This window comes from Gossypium arboreum, chromosome 11 (genome assembly GCF_025698485.1).
Source record: "Gossypium arboreum isolate Shixiya-1 chromosome 11, ASM2569848v2, whole genome shotgun sequence".
NCBI classification, from domain to species: domain Eukaryota; kingdom Viridiplantae; phylum Streptophyta; class Magnoliopsida; order Malvales; family Malvaceae; genus Gossypium; species Gossypium arboreum.
The window spans coordinates 130,148,009-130,167,084 of record NC_069080.1 but is presented as its reverse complement, the minus strand read 5'-3'; the positions used below and the strand labels follow the sequence as shown (position 1 = coordinate 130,167,084).

At 34.2% G+C, this 19,076-nt stretch overlaps 1 protein-coding gene across 1 annotated transcript; it reads left to right on the top strand.

The window, feature by feature from the left end:
* The first annotated feature begins 12,389 nt into the window (after nucleotides 1–12,389).
* On the top strand, nucleotides 12,390–13,525 carry LOC108459062 (receptor-like protein 9DC3). The gene is made up of 2 exons (XM_017758425.2): nucleotides 12,390–12,423; nucleotides 13,083–13,525. Exons 1-2 carry the CDS (start codon nucleotides 12,390–12,392, stop codon nucleotides 13,523–13,525), a joined length of 477 nt encoding a protein of 158 aa, XP_017613914.2.
* Nucleotides 13,526–19,076: the final 5,551 nt, after the last annotated feature.

The following is a 19,076-nucleotide window of genomic DNA, read 5'->3' as shown; positions in this document are numbered from 1 at the left end:
AACTTCATCTGATGATTGCACGACTTGTATAGCCATCTTGCGAATTTCATTGATCAAAAAGCTGAGTTGCATTTCCTTTTCTTGGAGAGCTCTTTCATAGGTGTGAGTGTCTCTATCATATTGACTATTCTTTTCTTCCAGGGCTTTTAGAAGATTATCCAACTGTTGTTGTTGAGCTTGCAGTGTATTTTCTAAATCTCCTACTTTCCCTCTTAGCTCTTGATGTTTAGACTGACTAGTCACAAATTCTGCAGACACAGTTTCATACTCAGCATTCTTCTTCCTTAACTCTATCATAGCACGCGCAGCTTTTTCCTCTTCTTTCTTTGCTTTCCCTTTCCAGAATTTCATCCCACCTTTGATGTTGCTTAATTCTTCCTTTCATTCTACCGATGATTTGTCCAACCCACTATTTTTTATAATGCTTCTTAATTTCTTATTTTTTAAATGAAGATCCCTTAAATCGTTTCTTACGATCTCAACTTCTCTTTGAGCTTTCTCGGTTTTAGATTTTTCAATTTGAACATCAATCTTCATCTGGTAGTTTTCCTCTTGAAGAGAATTGATATCTCGTAACAGCTTAGTCTTTTCACATTCAAATTCATGTCTTGCTATTTCCAACTCGGATGACAATTCTTCTGAGAAAGGATTCTGGAAAGTATAATCCGTCGGCGAGATTTGTTGACTGTTCACTCGTCGTTGTTTCCATATGTCATAATCTTGAGTGATGGTATCAGTGTAGAGAGCTAACTCTATTAGGTGAATTTCCTTCCAGGACTTTACAGTATCTCGAACTCTTTTCATGTAACCCTCGCCTGTAAAGGCAAACTCAGACTGTGCCAATCCTCCGGTAGTAGGTATGAACTGTCGTGAAGCAAACTGCCTTTGAACTATTAATGAGGCATATCCAACTCCTCCCCATAATCCTAGTAAAGGCACCCAATCTTGGCTTCCACATTTGTATAACAGAACTGAAGGACTTATCCATTGTGCTCTCTAGGTTATCTCTTTGGCGCAAAGGTTTTGAAAAACTGAAGCCCAGTGTTGTTGTTGACATCCTTTGGCCAATCTTTCTCAAGATAAGCTTTCAATGGGGCAAAGGTTTTTGAAAACATGTGGAAGGGTGTGCGCTCTACTTTCCAGAAATGGCTCAGAATCCAAACATTAAGTAACTACGCACATCCGATAAAATGTCCTTCCCTTTTTCTCCTACAACTGCTTAGAGATCTAAAAGTCTCAGCCAAGATAGTCGGGACGGGGTTGATCCCTTGCTTCAACCTTTCGAAGAAATCCACTACCGCAACTTCTACATACCTGAGAACCTTTGGGAAGACAATTAATCCATAAATGGCCAAAGCAAACAGATCTATCCTCTTCACAATATCTGGATGGTTTTGAACTAAATTCGCTGAGAAAACCATGGAACACAACTAACTTTGTTCTTTTTCTTTATTTGTTTTTCAGCCCACATATCAGTCATTCCCGTCAACCTCACTAACTTTTTCTTAAAGGTCGTTGGTTTGGGCTCTTTCACATATATCTTGCTGAATTGTACATTGTCAATGCGAAGCAAGGCAGCATACTCTTCTATGGTCGGAGTCATATCTTCCTGATTGAAAGTGAAACATTGGTAAGTTGGATCCCAGAATCGAACCATGGCTTGAATCAATTGTTCGTCTATGTTGACGGCGATCAAGTGAGTTATATCCCCGTACTTTTAGGTGAAGATGCCCCTAGTGTCTGAATCCCACTGTTTCCAAATCCGAGTCAAATCCTTGAGGTTATTCTGACGAACATTTGTAGCTACTTACTCGGGAAGATTGAAGATACATCCTTCCGTTAAACTGTCCCCTTTCGCTTTTTGAGTTTTCAAAGACCAGTCTCGAATCACGACATTTTTTTCGGTCACTTGTGTAATTGACTCCTCCATCAGAAACCCATTTTTGGCAACCAATCTCTAATCAACACCTTCCTAATCAAGATGCCTATGATCCATGATGAAAAATAAAAATAAAGACAAACAACCTTGGTTAGTAATCACAACAAATATGAACTGAGAAAAACTATGGAAACTTCAACAAATTAAGCTACTCGGTTCAATTCGTTTGCATAAACAGTGTAAATGTAAAGGAAATGAAAGGCAAGAGGCGTTTCTCCCATGTACTTATTTTGGTGACTATTAACAGACAGAGGTTCGACATTGCTCTAATTAGGTGGCTCATATGGTTCACTACATATAGTTTCAGTTTTAGACGGGTACTTGAATTGTTCGTACTATCATCTGCTAAGATTAGTACAGAGCCTCGGTCATTGCCTATCACAGGCTTATGAGTTCAATTCGAGGGATTACATTTACTTATGCCTATGCAGAGGGACAAGTTAACTCACGAAAGCATAAGTTATATGTAACCCGGAAGTATTCACTAGCCTGTGTTGAGGGACAAGTTAACTCACGAAGGCATAGCGTTTACTTCCACTTAAGTGGACGGAGCCCGAGTATGGAGCTCATGTTATGCAAAAATGCAAGTGCACGGTGTGTGGGGAGAAACTCACAAACCTTTACATTTTATTTAAAAACTAAATTAAAAAAAACTAAACAAGTTAGAAGAATATTTACAACATGATGCAAATGCATGCCTTTTCAAAAACAAAATTTAAGGATCACGACTAAGTATTAATTTGAACAAGGAATTTTGAAAATTTTGACAACACCCGTTTAATTCTAGACTCGAGTCTAAAAAAAATATCCCCAGTGGAGTCATCAGCTGTTTTAACGTAAAAAAAATCGCTTTGGTCGCTAGTTGAGGCGATTATTTGAGAATTTGAAAATGGAATTTCGGTTTTAAAAAGAAAAGGAGTCGCCACCGATCTTTTTTCTAGGTGTGATCGGACACCTAATAAATCTTCTTTTTTAGAAAAGATAATTTATTCTTGAACAAAAATGAAGGCCGAATTTGGGTCTACGCGAAAATCTAGAGAAAAATAGGGTTCGGGAGTCGATTACGCATGAGAAGGTATTAGCACCCTCGCGACGCCCAAAATTGGTATCTTGTTAAACACGCGTTGTCTTAATTCTCAAAAATATAAGTTTAATTTAATATTTAATCGCGACCCAGTTGAAATACGAGAATTTGAAATTTTTGGTTTTTTAGAAGGACGTCTCGTTTTTAACACGAGCCAATGATATCCACCCAACATAGCGATGAAATCAGTGACTTAGTGTTGAAATCAGTACGTTGCCTTATTTATTGAAATTAATTAAAAACATAAAAAAATAATATCATTTGCAATAGGAATTTGTAAATAATACGAACAATGATACAATTAATGAAAAACTATTAAAATACAATGTTAGAATAAAAATAACAATAATATTCACAATAAAGAAAATGATAATAAAAATAATATTCTAATAATATAATAAAAGAAATAATATATTTGTAATAATAATAGAAAATACTAACATGTACATGAAAAATACACGTGTATATATATGGTAATAATGATGATAATGATAATATGAAAAATATAACAATAGTAAAATAGTGATATTAATACCTAAATATAAACATAGATATAGTATCTAAAATATAATAATAATGAAAATATAAATAGATAAGAAATATAATAGATGAGTAATAAGAAAATGAAAATATCATAATAGTCATAATACAATAGTAATAGTGATTACAAAAATGATGATGATGATGATGACGATGATGATGATGATGATGATGATGATGATGATGATGATAATAATAATAATAATAATAATAAATAATAATAATAAAATGATAATAGTGATATTAGTAATAAAATAATAGAAAATAATAGTACATTAATAATATATGTTAATAACAATAATAATATATAAAAATGGAAATAATAATATGGTAAGAAAAATAATATGTTAATAAAAATAATGGTAGTAGTAATAATAATTAATGGTAATAAAAATACATAATAATGGTAAAACAATAATAGTGATAATAATAGTAATAGTAATAATAATACATTAAGAATAATAATATGTTAATAATAATAAATTAATGAATTAATAACAAAACAATAAGTAAATAAACACAAAAATAAAATATAATTATAATAGTAATATTACCAAAATAATAATAATAATAATAATAATAATAATAATATATTAATAAAAATAATAATAAAAAAGGAATAAAACAATGTTAATAATAAGAATATTAATAATGGTAATAATAACAATGATATAAATAATAATATATACATGGAAAAATATAATAATAATAACAATAGAAGTAGTAATAATAAAATAAATATAAATATAAGTATAATAATAATAATAACATAATAACATAATAAAACAACAAAAGTAATGAAATGGATGAAATTGAAACTAAAAATGAAGTTTTGGGGCAGATTTGAAATAAATAATGACGAAAATGGACCACATTGAAAGAGTGAATAGCAAGGAGGGACTAAAGGGGAAAATATCCCCGCCCTCCAAAACGCATCACTTCACGTGGGACGAAATTGAAATCGAAACAAAATTCCAGGATAAATTTAGAAATAACGAAAGACTCAATTACCAAACTATAAAAAAGTGGAAGGACTTGCCGCGCAATTAACCCCAAAAACAAAAACATGCGGATCCTCCTAGCGGGTCAGGTCAACACGCGGATCCTGGGCTTAAAACGACGTCGTTTTGATGCCTAAAGGGGCTGCCCAAAACGACGTCGTTTTGGGGGGCTATTTAAGGCAAAATTTTGGGAAAAAAAATCATTTTCAGCTTGTTTTAAGAAGAAAAAAAAATTCCTTTCCCCTTTTTGTTTTCTTTGAGTGCCTGAGAGTCTGACGAAAATTTCAGTCAGCCACTGTCGTATCAGCCACCGCTCGCCGGCGCCGGAGCCGTCGCCGGCCACCACACGCGGTGGCCAGAGTTCCAAAAAGGTATTTTTTAAAATATGTATATAAAAATCGTTAAAGAAAATAAACAGATCTATGTGTATAAGTTTTGAAAATCAAATAAATAGAAGGGAAAATAGATAAAAAAAAAACACCTTTTGTCCGAATCTAATTCCTTTGTTTTAACACTTCATGCTGTGATTGAACGCTTCTATTGGTGTTTGAATCTCTCTCTTTTGTTCTATTTCATGTCCAAAAAATTACATTTGGTTTTCTTGGCTTTTATAGCCATTTACAAAAATATTAAAAATACATGCTTGTCACTTCCGTTTTAATTCTTGCAGGTGAAAGTGGAGGAGCAGGTGGCGGTGGATAAGACCATGGCAGACTCGGGTAGGTGGTGGTGCAGAGGCGTCAGAGGGCAGGTGGCCATAGGGGCGGCGGCTAGCTAGGCTAAGGTTTTCTGATTTCTGTCAAAATCTGTTTGGGTAGTGGGCCATAGAATTTGGGTTTTAGGGTTTTTTTTATTTTGGGTTTAAATTTGGGCTTATGTAATTTTAGTTGAGGTTTGGGTATTTTAATTTGGTGGGCCGGGCAAAAGTGGGCTGGTACAAGGAGTATAGACGACATCTATTTATAAGTTTGTAAAACCATATTCTAATCAAAGTTAAATAGAAGTAATGTAGTAATGTTAAAATCTTCGGCCTTTGCCCTCGTATATCCCCTATCTTGTCACTTGTTTTTTTTTTAAATAAGAATTTGTATTACACAACTCTAAAATGTAATACGAATTAGAGTCATTCTGATACATCTAAAAAGGGTTAGATGTTGTGAAATAAATTAATCATTCATTTTATGCACTTCATTCATGTGTATACATCGCAAATATTATTTATTTACATCATCCAATGTGTACATCGCAAATATTATTGAATTAACATCAAACTTGTAATTAATTTATTTGTGGATTTGCCTTATGATTTATATTTTGCTTAGACATAGTTTATATTATGAGAGGAACATAGTACATAAGTTAATTATATGTTTGAAGTGAAATTTTACTTCTTACATTTATGTAATTCCTTTTAGTTATTGTTATATATAATTAATTAGCTTTATAATTTTTAATATATTATTTTTAGCTTAAAAAATTTAATTACACATTTAATACTTTAAATACTTTGACATTAGAAAAATTAAAAAATATTATTATAAGAAAAAATAATTTAAATTACAAATTACTTAAATTAAATTGTCCAAACATGAATGTGACTATTCTTTTCCCAAATTTCTATTTGATTAGTTGGCATATGCTTCACCATCATTGTTTAAAAGAAAAGTATTCTCATAATGAACGACTTTCATAACACAAATCTTGAGACTTTTATGATCTTCTGTAATCTCAACTAACCATTCAATCTTATAAAAATTATAAACACAAAATGTACATTTGAAGTACCAGTTATAGATATTGCTACTACTTAGGTTCCGACTCTAAAGAAAATGTCAACTTTTTCATTTTTAATTTTCAATTTTTCAAGAAAGAATTTTATAACAAATAATTAAAACTTTACTTATAACCAACAAAAATAAACACTATATCAATTGATTTGTTTTATGATTTGAGCTATAACTTAGAGTTTCATAAAAATTTGTAGCCATAATAAATACTGTACCAATAAGTGTTTGGTGTAGTAGTAAGGCATACATTACACTCTTAAAAAGAGAACGGGGTTTGAGCCTTAGAGACGATATTGTTGACAAAAATAACTACAACCCTTAAACATATACTATAAAATAGACATAAAAATATCAATAATAATAATAAAACAAAAGATACATAAAACCAAAGCTTATACTGCTCAAGTTATTGAAAATCGGTTTCTCTCACACATGTTTATCTTTTTATAACAATTGTTAGGTATAGTAAAAAAATTATCTAAAAAGAATTAGAAGTAGTGTAGTAAATTAACCAAATATTTTTATTGGTTATACACATGATGCGTGTATTACATCACAAATATAGTTATTTTACATTTTTTGTTCCAAAAATCTTCAAATCTCTAATTCTAACTTTATACCAATTTTATCTGTAAGGGCGAATTTCAACATCACCACCTTCATTGCAATGGTATGGAGTTTCAAACAATAACTTAATTGGAGAAATCCCTTCCTTAATATGCAAATTTACTTCCCTTATGAGTCTCTTTCTATCTAAAAATAATTTGGATGGAACAATTCTAGAGTGCATTTGAAACTTAAGTTTTTATCTCTTAGAAATTGATCTAAGAAATAATAACATTCATAGTCAAATACTAGATAATTTTACTAAAGGTTGCATGTTGAAAAGTTTTTGAATCAACAATAATGAATTAGAAGGGTCACTACCATGATCTTTGGGTAATTGCAAAGATTTAAACCTTTTCGATGTTGGAAGTAACAATTTGAATGACACTTTCCCAAATTGGTTTGGAAATTTGGATCAGCTACAAGTTCTTATCTTGAGGTTGAATAGATTTTACGGTCAAATGGATAGCTTTGATGTTACAGTTTCCTTCACTCATCTGCATGTTATTGATCTTTCTCATAATAACTTCAGTGGCTACTTACTCATTTTTTTGAACATTTGCATGCTATTAGAGAAAGGTATGGAAAGAAAGTTAAACCCAAGTAGAAGATGCAATTGGTGACATTACAGTGAATTATGCTAGTGGTTTATCTTTTACAGCAAAAGGGTTGGGAGGTGCAAGTGGCACCGAAAGGAAAAATGGTAGGCAAGTTGTTTAAAATTGAATGGGATAATTGCAATTTTGGTCCCTAATTTTTTAGGCCATTTGCAAGTTAGTCCCTGAACCTCAACTATAAATAGGCCTAACCATTTCTCATTTCAACCATCCCAACCAATCTTTCTCTCTTAGTTTTCTCTCTTCTCCCATTTGAGAATTCTTAAGGAATTCTATTTGTTTGTAATATTTTGGAGATAGTAAAGTTATCATCGGTGTTAGTGCCAGAGGCGTAGGTATAATTTACGAACCTCGTTAAAAATCTTGTGTTCTTTCTTGTCCTCTTTTTCTTTCAATATTTGAGGGTATAATAGTAGTATTTAATTGTGCTATTAAATTACGATAGAAGGAATATTCTGACTAAGGAAAGACTTGGTATTTAAGGGATCCTTGTGATCCACCTCTCTTCCCTGGGAATTGAACTTTGCGTGATTTTTTAGTACAATAATTTACACGCTTCCGACCCTATTAGAACAACAAGTGGTATCAAGAGCCGAAGGTTAATCGTAGTATGCTCTGTGGTTGCAGTTTAAACTGATCTTCCACATCAGAAAAGATTTCCTTAGGTATATTGAAAGATTACGGAGAAAACGGTCGGTGTAGAAGCTTCAACATCGTCCATGTGGACAAGACCGACAGTTGCAAATGCAAGATTGGCCGTGGAGATCTTTGATGGCACGGGCCATTTTGGTATGTGGAAAAGTGAGGTTCTAGATGCCCTTTTTCAGCAGGGTCTAGACATTGCCATTGATGAAGAGAAACCAGATGATGTACAGGAGAAAGATTGGAAGGTGATCAATCGGTTGGCATGTGGCACAATTCGATCATGCCTTTCTCTAGAGCAGAGGTATGCTTTTTCAAAGGAAACTTCTGCAAATAAGTTGTGGGTGGCACTTGAAGAAAAATTTTTGAAGAAAAACATTCAAAATAAGCTCCACTTGAAGAAAAGACTGTTTCGTTTCACTTACGTCCCAAGTACCACAATGAATGATCACATCACCAAATTTAATCAGTTAGTCACTGATTTGTTGAATATGGATGGGACATTCAAAGATGAAGATTTGGCTTTGATGTTGTTGGGGTCACTTCCTGAGGAGTTTGAGTTCCTAGAAACTACTCTACTTCATGGCAGGAGTGATATATCTCTGAGCGAAGTCTGTGCGGCCTTATACAGTTATGAACAGAGAAAGAAGGACAAACAGAAAAACTTAATCAGAGATACAGAAGCTTTAGTAGTCTGAGGTCGTTCATACACTCGGAAGAAAATTCAGAAAGGGTGATCAAAGTCAAAGTCCAGACTCGGGAAAGATGAATGTATCTTTTGTCATGAGAAAGGCCACTGGAAGAAAAATTGTCCAAAGCTGAAGAATAAGGGAAAAGCTGCTGTAGATGCTTGTGTTGCAAAGCATGATACCAGTGACTCTGAACTATCACTGGTTGCATCATCATCATCGTTCCATTCAGATGAGTGGATATTGGATTACCTATCATATGTCCCCTAACCGGGAGTGGTTCTCTGATTTAGTAGAACTAAATGGAGGAGTTGTTTATATGGGCAATGACAATGCACAGAAAGCTGTTGGGATAGGTTCAATCCAATTAAAGAACCAAGATGGATCAACCGAGTTCGATCGATGTTGATGCGTGCCAGTTTGAAGAAAATCTCATCTCATTGGGAGCCTTGGAATCTAATGGTTCGGTTGTTACTATGAGAGATGGGATTTTGAAAGTGACATATGGCGACTTGTGATATTGAAGGGCATCGGGAAAAATAACTTGTATTACTACCAAGGTAGTATGCAGTTATTGGAGCGATCATTGCAGCCACGGTAACAAAGAATTGGACTCAATGCGGTTGTGGCATATGAAGTTGGGACATGCCAATGAAAAATCCTTGCAAATTCGCAAAGCAAGGATTGTTGAAAGGTGCAAAGGCTTGCAAATTAAAATTTTGCGAGAATTATGTTCGGGAAAGCAAAAGAGAGTGAAATTAAACCATCGCTATCCATAATACAAAAGGTATTTTGGAATATGTTCACTCAGATGTGTGGGGGCCTTCCAAGACACCTTCATTGGGAGGAAAACACTACTTTGTTACTTTTATTGATGACTTTTCCAGAAGAGTTTGGGTGTATACCATGAGAACTAAGGATGAAGTGTTTGGAGTTTTTCTTAAATAGAAAACTATGATCGAAAACCAGACTGGCAAGAAAATCAAGTGGCTTAGGACGGACAATGGAGGGGAATATAAAAGTGATCCGTTCTTCGATGTGTTCTAAGAGTATGGTATTGTTCGACACTTCACAGTTAGGGATACACCGCAGCAGAATGGAGTGGCAGAGCGTATGAATCGAACATTCTTGGAGAAAGTTCGATGTATGTTGTCCAATCTTTGGGTTGGGCAAGCAATTTTGAAATGAGGTGTGACATCGCTGGCCATCTTGTTAATCGCTTGCCATCATCTGCATTAGAAAGAAAAACTCCTATGGAGGTATGGTGCGGAAAACCGGCACTGAGTATGATTCCTTACATGTGTTTGGATCCACCGCATATTACCATGTGAAGGAGTCAAAGTTAGATCTCGAGGGCAAAGAAAGCTCTCTTTATGGGAATCACTTCTAGAGTGAAGGATTTCGTCTTTGGTGCTTAAGCACAAAGAAAATGATCTGTAGAGAGATGTTACCTTTGATGAATCGCCACATTGAAAAAGGTAGCAGATGAAGATATTCAGACAAGCGATACTCCACGGCGGTGGAGTGTACTCCAAAACAGTGGAGTTTGAGCAGATGGGGATATGCCCGATTAATAAGTCTAATTCTCCAGCCACAATGGAGGAATTAGAGGTTGAAGAGGTTCGACCCAAGAACCATTAAGTACACGAGAACGATTGCGATTGCAAGGCCACGGAGAGAAATTCAGTAAACCCGCTCGATTCGATCGATATGGTGGCCTCACGCCCTTCCCGTTGTTGATGATGATATTCCTGTCACTTATCAAGAAGCAATACAAAGCTTAGAAAGTGACAAATGGAAATGCGCCATGGACGAAGAAATGCAGTCTCTCCGGGAGAACAATACTTGGGAGTTGGTGCAATTATCGAAAGGTAAAAGGGAAATCGGATGCAAGTGGGTATTCACAAAGAAAGATGGATCTCCTAGCAAGAAAGATGTTCGCTACAAGACAAGATTGGTAGCAAAAGGCTACGCTCGAAGGAGGAATTGACTACAATGATGTATTTCCTGTTAGAAGCATTCCTCCATTAGAATTTTGTTGGCCTTTGTAGCACAGTTGAATTTGGAGCTAGCTCAACTTGATGTTAAGACGGCTTTCTTGCATGGTGAGTTAGAAGAGGAGATCTATATGACTCAACCCGAAGGATACACAAATGCTGGTAGTAGAAATTGGGTTTGTAAGTGAACAAATCGCTATATGGATTGAAGCAATCCCCAAGGCAAATGGTACAAGCGATTTGATAGCTTTATGAGAAAGCGTATACACAAGAAGCAAATATGACAATTGTGTGTATTTGCGAAGTCGCATGATTGGATCTTTCATTTATCTACTCTTGTATGTTGATGATATGTTAATCGCTTCGAAGAGCCAAAAAGAGATAGATAAGCTGAAGGCTCAGTTGAATCAAGAGTTCGAGATGAAAGATCTAGGTGAGGCCAAGAAGATTCTCGGCATGGAGATAAGTAAAGATAGACAGAGAGGCAAGCTTTATTTAAATCAGAAGCAATATCTGAAAAAAGGTATTACAATGTTTTGGTGTAAATGAAAACACAAAACATGTAAGTACCCCACTTGCTGCTCATTTGAAACTTAGTACTCAATTATCTCCGAAGACTAAAGATGAAAGAGAATATATGGCGAAAGTCCCATATGCTAATGCAGTTGGGAGTTTGATGTATGCGATGGTGTGTACGCGACCTGACATTTCACAAGCTGTTGGAGTTGTGAGCAGGTATATGCATGATCCTGGAAAAGGACATTGGCAAGCTGTGAAATGGATTCTACGGTATCTTCGAAAAACCGTAGACGTTGGTTTAATTTTTGAGCAGGATGAAGCACTTGGTTAGTTTGTAGTTGGATATGTTGATTCCGACTTTGCTGGTGATTTAGATAAACGTCGTTCAGCTACGGGGTATCTGTTTACTATTGCGAAAGCCCCAGTGAGTTGGAAGTCTACCTTACAGTCTACAGTAGTTGTGTCTATTACAGAAGCGGAATATATGGCAGTTACAGAAGCTGTTAAGGAGGCTATTTGGCTTAATGGATTGTTGAAAGACTTGGAAGTTGTTCAAAGTCACATTAATCTATATTGTGACAGTCAGAGCGCTATTCATTTAGCGAAAAATCAAGTCTATCATTCAAGAACCAAGCATATCGACGTAAGATATCACTTTGTGTGGGAAGTCTTTGAAAAAGGAAAAATTCTACTTCAGAAGATTCCGACCGCAGATAATCCCGCAGATATGATGACCAAGGTGGTAACAACAATCAAGTTTAATCATTGTTTGAACTTGATTAACATCCTGAAAATTTGAGCACCTTTAGGTGTATGGCGCTCGAGAGCGCATTTGGAGGCACTACAAAAGATAGCTTTATCGAATTTGGGGAGTTGAAGGAAGTATGTGAAGATGTGATTATCCTAATAAAATCTTCAAGGTGGAGATTGTTGAAAAGTCAATTAAAGGGTGAGTTGAAAAGTCAAAAATGGGAGGTGCAAGTGGCACCGAAAGGAAAAATGGTAGGCAAGTTGTTTAAAATTGAATGGGATAATTGCAATTTTGGTCCCTAATTTTTAGGCCATTTGCAAGTTAGTCCCTGAACCTCAACTATAAATAGGCTTAACCATTTCTCATTTCAACCATCCCAACCAATCTTTCTCTCTTCTCCCATTTGAGAATTCTTAAGGAATTCTATTTGTTTGTAATATTTTGGAGATAGTAAAGTTATCATCTGGTGTTAGTGCCCGAGGACGTAGGTATAATTTACCGAACCTCGTTAAAAATCTTGTGTTCTTTCTTGTCCTATTTTTCTTTCAATATTTGAGGGTATAATAGTAGTATTTAATTGTGCTATTAAATTACGATAGAAGGAATATTCTGACTAAGGAAAGACTTGGTATTTAAGAGATCCTTGTGATCCACCTCTCTTCCCTGGGAATTGAACTTTGTGTGATTTTTTAGTACAATAATTTACACGCTTCCGACCCTATTGGAACAACAAATTATGCTAGTGGTTTATCTTTTACAGCAAAAGGGTTGGAAATAGAGTTTGAATCACTATTGTCCATTTGGACGATTATTGACCTTTCTAGTAATAAATTCTGGGGAGAAATTCTAGAAATACTTGGTGAGCTTCATTTACTTACTATCCTAAATCTCTCTCATAACTGTTTAATAGGTCCTATCCCATCATCTTTAGGTGATTTGTCGGAGCTTGAATCATTAGATCTCTCATCAAACAATCTCCAAGGAAGAATTCCAACGGAGTTAAAAACTCTTGGATTCTTAGAGGTGTTAAACCTTTCTCATAATAATCTCAAGGGACCCATTCCTCAAGGCAAACAATTTGATACTTTCACTGATGATTCCTACAAGGGAAGTTTGGATTTATATGATTTGCCATTATCAAAAAGTTGTGATACTGATGAGGAAACTCCAGCCAAATTTGATAGAGATGATGATGATGGTGATGAATTGAATTGGAAATTTTCTATATTGATGGGGTATGGATGTGGGTTGGTGCTGGGAAAGAGCATGCGATATATAGTATTCACGATTGGAAAACCATGGTGGTTGATTAGGATTGTTGGGCGAGTTCAACAAAGATTTACAAAAAGGTAGAGAAGCCAACTCTTCGCGAGTTCAACAAGTTGTAAACAGAACAGAAAACTTCAATGCTTGGTGGTATGCAGGCCTTTTTCTGTAGTTGTTTAATATATTTTTTGTCTTGCTACATTATAAATAAATACTAAATCCCTAAACCTTAAACATGAGGCCCTAGATCTTATATTTAAGACCCTATACTCAAAACCCTTAAATTCAAGATTCTAAATATGAGAATTATTAATATTTATTTATAATAGATATGTTTAATATTTAATTATCTTAAAAAATTAATAATATCTATTTATAAGTACTCCATATTTTTTATTTAAATTAATTATATTGTTTTTAGTTTATAATAGTTACGTAGTCTCATGCACCTATAGATCATCATTTTTTTTTCAAAATGTACAACTAATGAAATGATAAGTATAAAAATAACATGCATTAATCTCACAATGTCAATATTTCATGTAATTTGGTATAAAGGCGATGTGGTATCATGAAGTCTCAAGTACTCCAAGTTTCCAACATCGAGAAGCAAATCCGAAAGGAAAAGAATGATGAAAAGAAATTAAGATAAAAATAAAAGAATGAGAAAGATAATAGTAACTTTAAACTCAAGTGGAGAATGTATGGGCCAAATCACAAAATATACATTTGACTTCATAACCCGAATACATGGTATTGATAGACATAGTTCAACGTCTTGCAAGCCTCTCTAAACTTGCTTTTCGCATTCTTCTGGAGGATGACTTGGGCCTAAATCAGTTCAACCAAAACTAGTTCTCTACAATTATTAAAGTCAATGTTAATTTGAATGGGAAAAGAGAACATTTTCAAGTACTCCACAAGGCCTACGTGAAACCTTTCTTTATTGACACATAAACAAGCAAGATATTAAAGAGTAATAAATATTTTTTTTCAAGTAAATTGCAAAGACCTTGATTTAAAACAACCAACAAAGAGGGGATAGGAAAAAGAAATTTTTTAACTTTTATAAATTATTTGGTTTTTGGGGCCTTATAATTTTATCAGTAGATGATGCTGTAACTAATGACAATGATGATGGAATGACAGGTGACATTGGGACCAAATTATTTAAAGGGAGAAAGAGGTCACTAAACGCCATCAAATTTGAGAATTTAAATTATTGGACATGATTGTTGTTGATTCATTTCAAAGCTAAATTTTTAAAAATTAAATATATATTTTTAAAATTTTATAAAATTTTAAAATATTTTTAAAATTTATAAAGAAAGATAAATAATGTTCAAAATGTTCAAAAATTAAAGATTAATAAAAACCATTTTAAAGTTAAGTCTAAAATGAATCTAAACATAGTTGTCAATATTTACATTTAATTTGGACATCTGTTTGTCCAGATTCATTGAAGACAAATTTTCTAAATTAATAAGAAAGAACAGAGACGAAATGGGAAAAATCAAATGCTCCTCCCTCCTTTCGTTGGCTATTCTATCCAAAATTGCAAACAAACACAAAATAATGAGTGTGATTATCTAGATATGAAATTTATAATTTTTTATTAAAATTGTAGCACCCCAAACCCGGCCCAGACGTTATGGCCAGATCCGACATGCCACATCGAAGCGTTCAAAACATTTTATATTGTTGATCTAGAAAAAACCTACTTAGTGTTTTAAAAGATAATTTCATTATAGGTTAAAGTGAATGGAAGCTGTGCACCAGGTAGGAAACCGGAAAAGAGGTGGTGAGTCTATCGGACTGCTTAAGTACCAAGCTCCCTTTGGGTCCAATCCTAGACATGCATACCGCCATTGCCACACCTTAACGTCATGGATATTTCTAGGAAACCGATTTGATTAAGTCATTTTTAGGAAAAGTGATTAATTTTGGAAAATACTTTCATTGCGGAAGCTTTGCTTGTTGTCGTGTTATTTTGAAATCAATTGTTGTTTTTGAAAACGCGCCCTAAAGCTATCCAATTTCAACAGTTAAAATAAGTAATACCTATCTTAGTAATACATATTAAAACCATCAAAAATAATTAAGCGGCGTATTACATTTAAAACCCAAAACTTCAAACGTAAATAAAAGGATGTCCAGTTCACGGAAGAAAATCAAACTTTCGAGCAATGTGGCCACTCGAATTCCCTCACGACTCCAAGCCCACTATGGTTGGGGATTTCTGCATGGATGAAAATAAAAGGGTGAGTTTGGGAAACTCGGTGTGTAAGGAAAACCCATTCAAAGCCCAAGTCAGCTCCAGCCTATTGGGCCTAAGCCCATTCAGTAACAGTGGTCTTGGGCGAGCCCTTTCAGATTACAATAAACCGGGCCTTAGCCCTTATTCAGATAACAATATGGCCCATAGGCCCATTTCAAAATACATGCAACATCAATAACATATGCAAGCCCATTTGGGAGACTACTCAACCCACCAACCACTACACTCCACCCGTACCAGCCCTACACTCCATGTGGGGATAGCTCAACCCACCCACCCAACACTCCACAGATTGCGACCTTTGTTGCTCGATTATCATAAATGGAGGCAAAGCCTCCAAGACGTGGACAAGCCACTTTCAAGACTTCCTCCGTCAATATCCCAATCCCATACATCGATAATAACAACATGGCATGCGATAAATAACAACAATCAAACATGCATTTAGGTCAATTTAACCCTAGGGGTATTTGGTAATTTATCTACTAGGGGTAAAACTGTAAATTTTCCACTTTTAAAGGTATTTCAGTAATTTATCTATTTTAGGGTTTTTCGTGCATATTCCTACTTTTCACGTACTAACAGAATCACGTACCGAGGGTTCTTACCGAATTGGGCCCGTTGGCCCATCATTCCAATTTTGGCCCATTAAGCCCAAAAATATCGAGGGCACAAAAATCATGCACTTTGTAGTCCAAATTTTACAGCTTACCAAAAACATTAATCGATTTACCTCACGAGCATTCGCACACTCGTAAATCTACAAAATACCGATTTTCGGCATTTCGGCTTTTCGACTTTTGCCGATCCAGACTAAGAAAGAGGGTGTTAGTTACACACCTGTTTGCGACGATATGCTAACGAGATCCACACACGAACCGCCTACAATTGGATTACTAACACGTTAATCTAACTATTCAAATACAAACTACGTATTAACCCCTTACAATATCCGGCCAACCACACCTACAGATCATAGTAAGCTTATAAGAAATCAATAAGCAACTCATTAACAAATTTTTGTCAATGTTTACCACATAATCATAATTTCACTGCAAGCTGTCTTCCTGAATAACAGTCACTAAATCATTTATAACTGGAGCTACGAAACTCCAAATCAAGTGCCGTTAATTTTCCATGAAAATAGACTCATATATCTTATATCCATAAAATTTTCATAATTTTTGGTTTGGCCAATCAATACCAGATTTTTCTCAAAGTTTCGCATGTTTCCCTGTTTGACTAATCTGACCACTCTTCATTACGAATCAAATTTCTCATTGTACAGAATTCAAAATATGTTTTCGTTTATTCCATTTGAAACTAGACTCATTAAGCTTTAATTACATAATTTATGCAGCTTCTAACTCATCTCCAACAATTTATGGTGATTTTCCAAAGTCACGTTACTGCTGCTGTCCCAATCAGATTTATTACCAAATCACTCTTTCACACATAACTTGCATGCATGTTTTTTTTAAACATGTATATCACCAATCAATCATCTCATATCTATGATTTTACTTAAGTATAATCTCCATTTCATCATTTTAAAGCACAACATATTAGCCGATTTTTCCCTTAGCATCTAAGCACATGCATGCTCATTTGTTTGGCTCAACTTCACATATCTTCCATTTTCATCAAAAGAACATGAAACAACAACCATTTCCTTCATTTTAATTCATGACCAAATGCTCACAACACAACCAAAAACCAAAATAAGCTTCAAGAGTTAAGGTAGAATCAAGAAGAACTCATGAACATCAAGATAGAAGCAAACTACCATGAACTTACCTTCAATTTTCTTCCCCAAGTGACCGAACATTCAAGAGCTTTCTCCTCTCCTTTCTCTTCTCTAACTTTAGGCTATGATGAACAAAGATGGACAAAACTTTGTTCTTTTCACCCCTTTTTCTTTTAATTTAAATTTCATATTTCATCCATTTAATTCTTTAATACAAAAGACATGAAATTCCAATCATGGAACATTTACCTAACCCATTATCATGGAACATTTACCTAACCCATTATCATGGAACATTTACCTAACCCATTATCAATTTGTATCAATTTGTACCATAAATTATGGATATCAATTGCACATTTTGTCTACAACAACATGATGGCTAGCCACTTCATGTAAAATGGGAGGTTTGTCATGCAAATCCTCCTATTTTGCACTCCTATTTATTTGGCCACTTCAATTTAGCCTATAGCATTTTCAAACATTTTCACATAGGTCCTATTTCATAATTTCACTCACAAATGACAAAATTAAAGCATGAAATTTTGCCAACATTCACAGAATTCCCGAAAATTGGGGCGTTACAAAAATATATTTTAAAATTTTATTTAAAGAATTTTGAATAATTAAACAATATAAGTGTATATCTAACTTGAACTTTATAAGTTATGTCTAAGTTCAAGGAGGAAGTCGAATTTGATAATTAAACAATTCAACATTTGCTATGGTTGGTTAAACAGAAAATGTTTCAACTCAGATCTTACAAAAACTTGGAAAACTGATTTGCTTTGATGTTGGGTTTTTGAATGGTGCTTTGTTCATACCACTTGCCAAATGCATGCATCTTTGGAAAAAAGTATATTGTGGACTTTTTATTAGGTGTGATCGGGTCACCTTGAAATTTGATCATTTTAATAAAAGATTAAATTTACTAAAATAAAATTTAAGAAATGGGTTCGGGAGTCAGTTACATACGAGGAAGGATTAGCACCCTCATAACGCCCAAAATTGGTACCTGGTTGATTACTTGATGTCTTAGTGTCGAGAATTGAGAATTCAAAGAAAATTTAGAGTACGATGCCCTTCTTGCATGATTTGATTAAAATATTGCTAACTAAATTAAATTGTATGGAAAATGCCTTATTTTGAGTTAATCGAGAAGAAAAGATCATGCCGTGTAAGTTAGGACACGATGCCTTGAATCTTCGAAAATAAGAATAATCGCCATTTGATTATTACCTAAATCTTATATTTTCATTCTAAATAGGATATTCGATTACTTTAGTTTTAGGAAGAGGCCATACTCCGTAAGTTAAGAGCACAACTCCTCGAATCTCAAAAATAATGAACATTGCCTCAGTTTTAATTATTTATTTACGTGTTTTCGCCAAAAAAACCCGATGAATGTATGTAGCAATATTTACAATGCACAATAGTAGCAAAAATATGATATTAACAAAATAATAACATAAATAATGAAATGAAATGACGATACTATAATAAATACAATAATAAGAAATAATACTAATAAATATTCAATTAATAATACCATATGATAATTGTCGAAACCATTTTTTTAAAAACAGTTGACTTATTTAAAAAACAAAAAATTG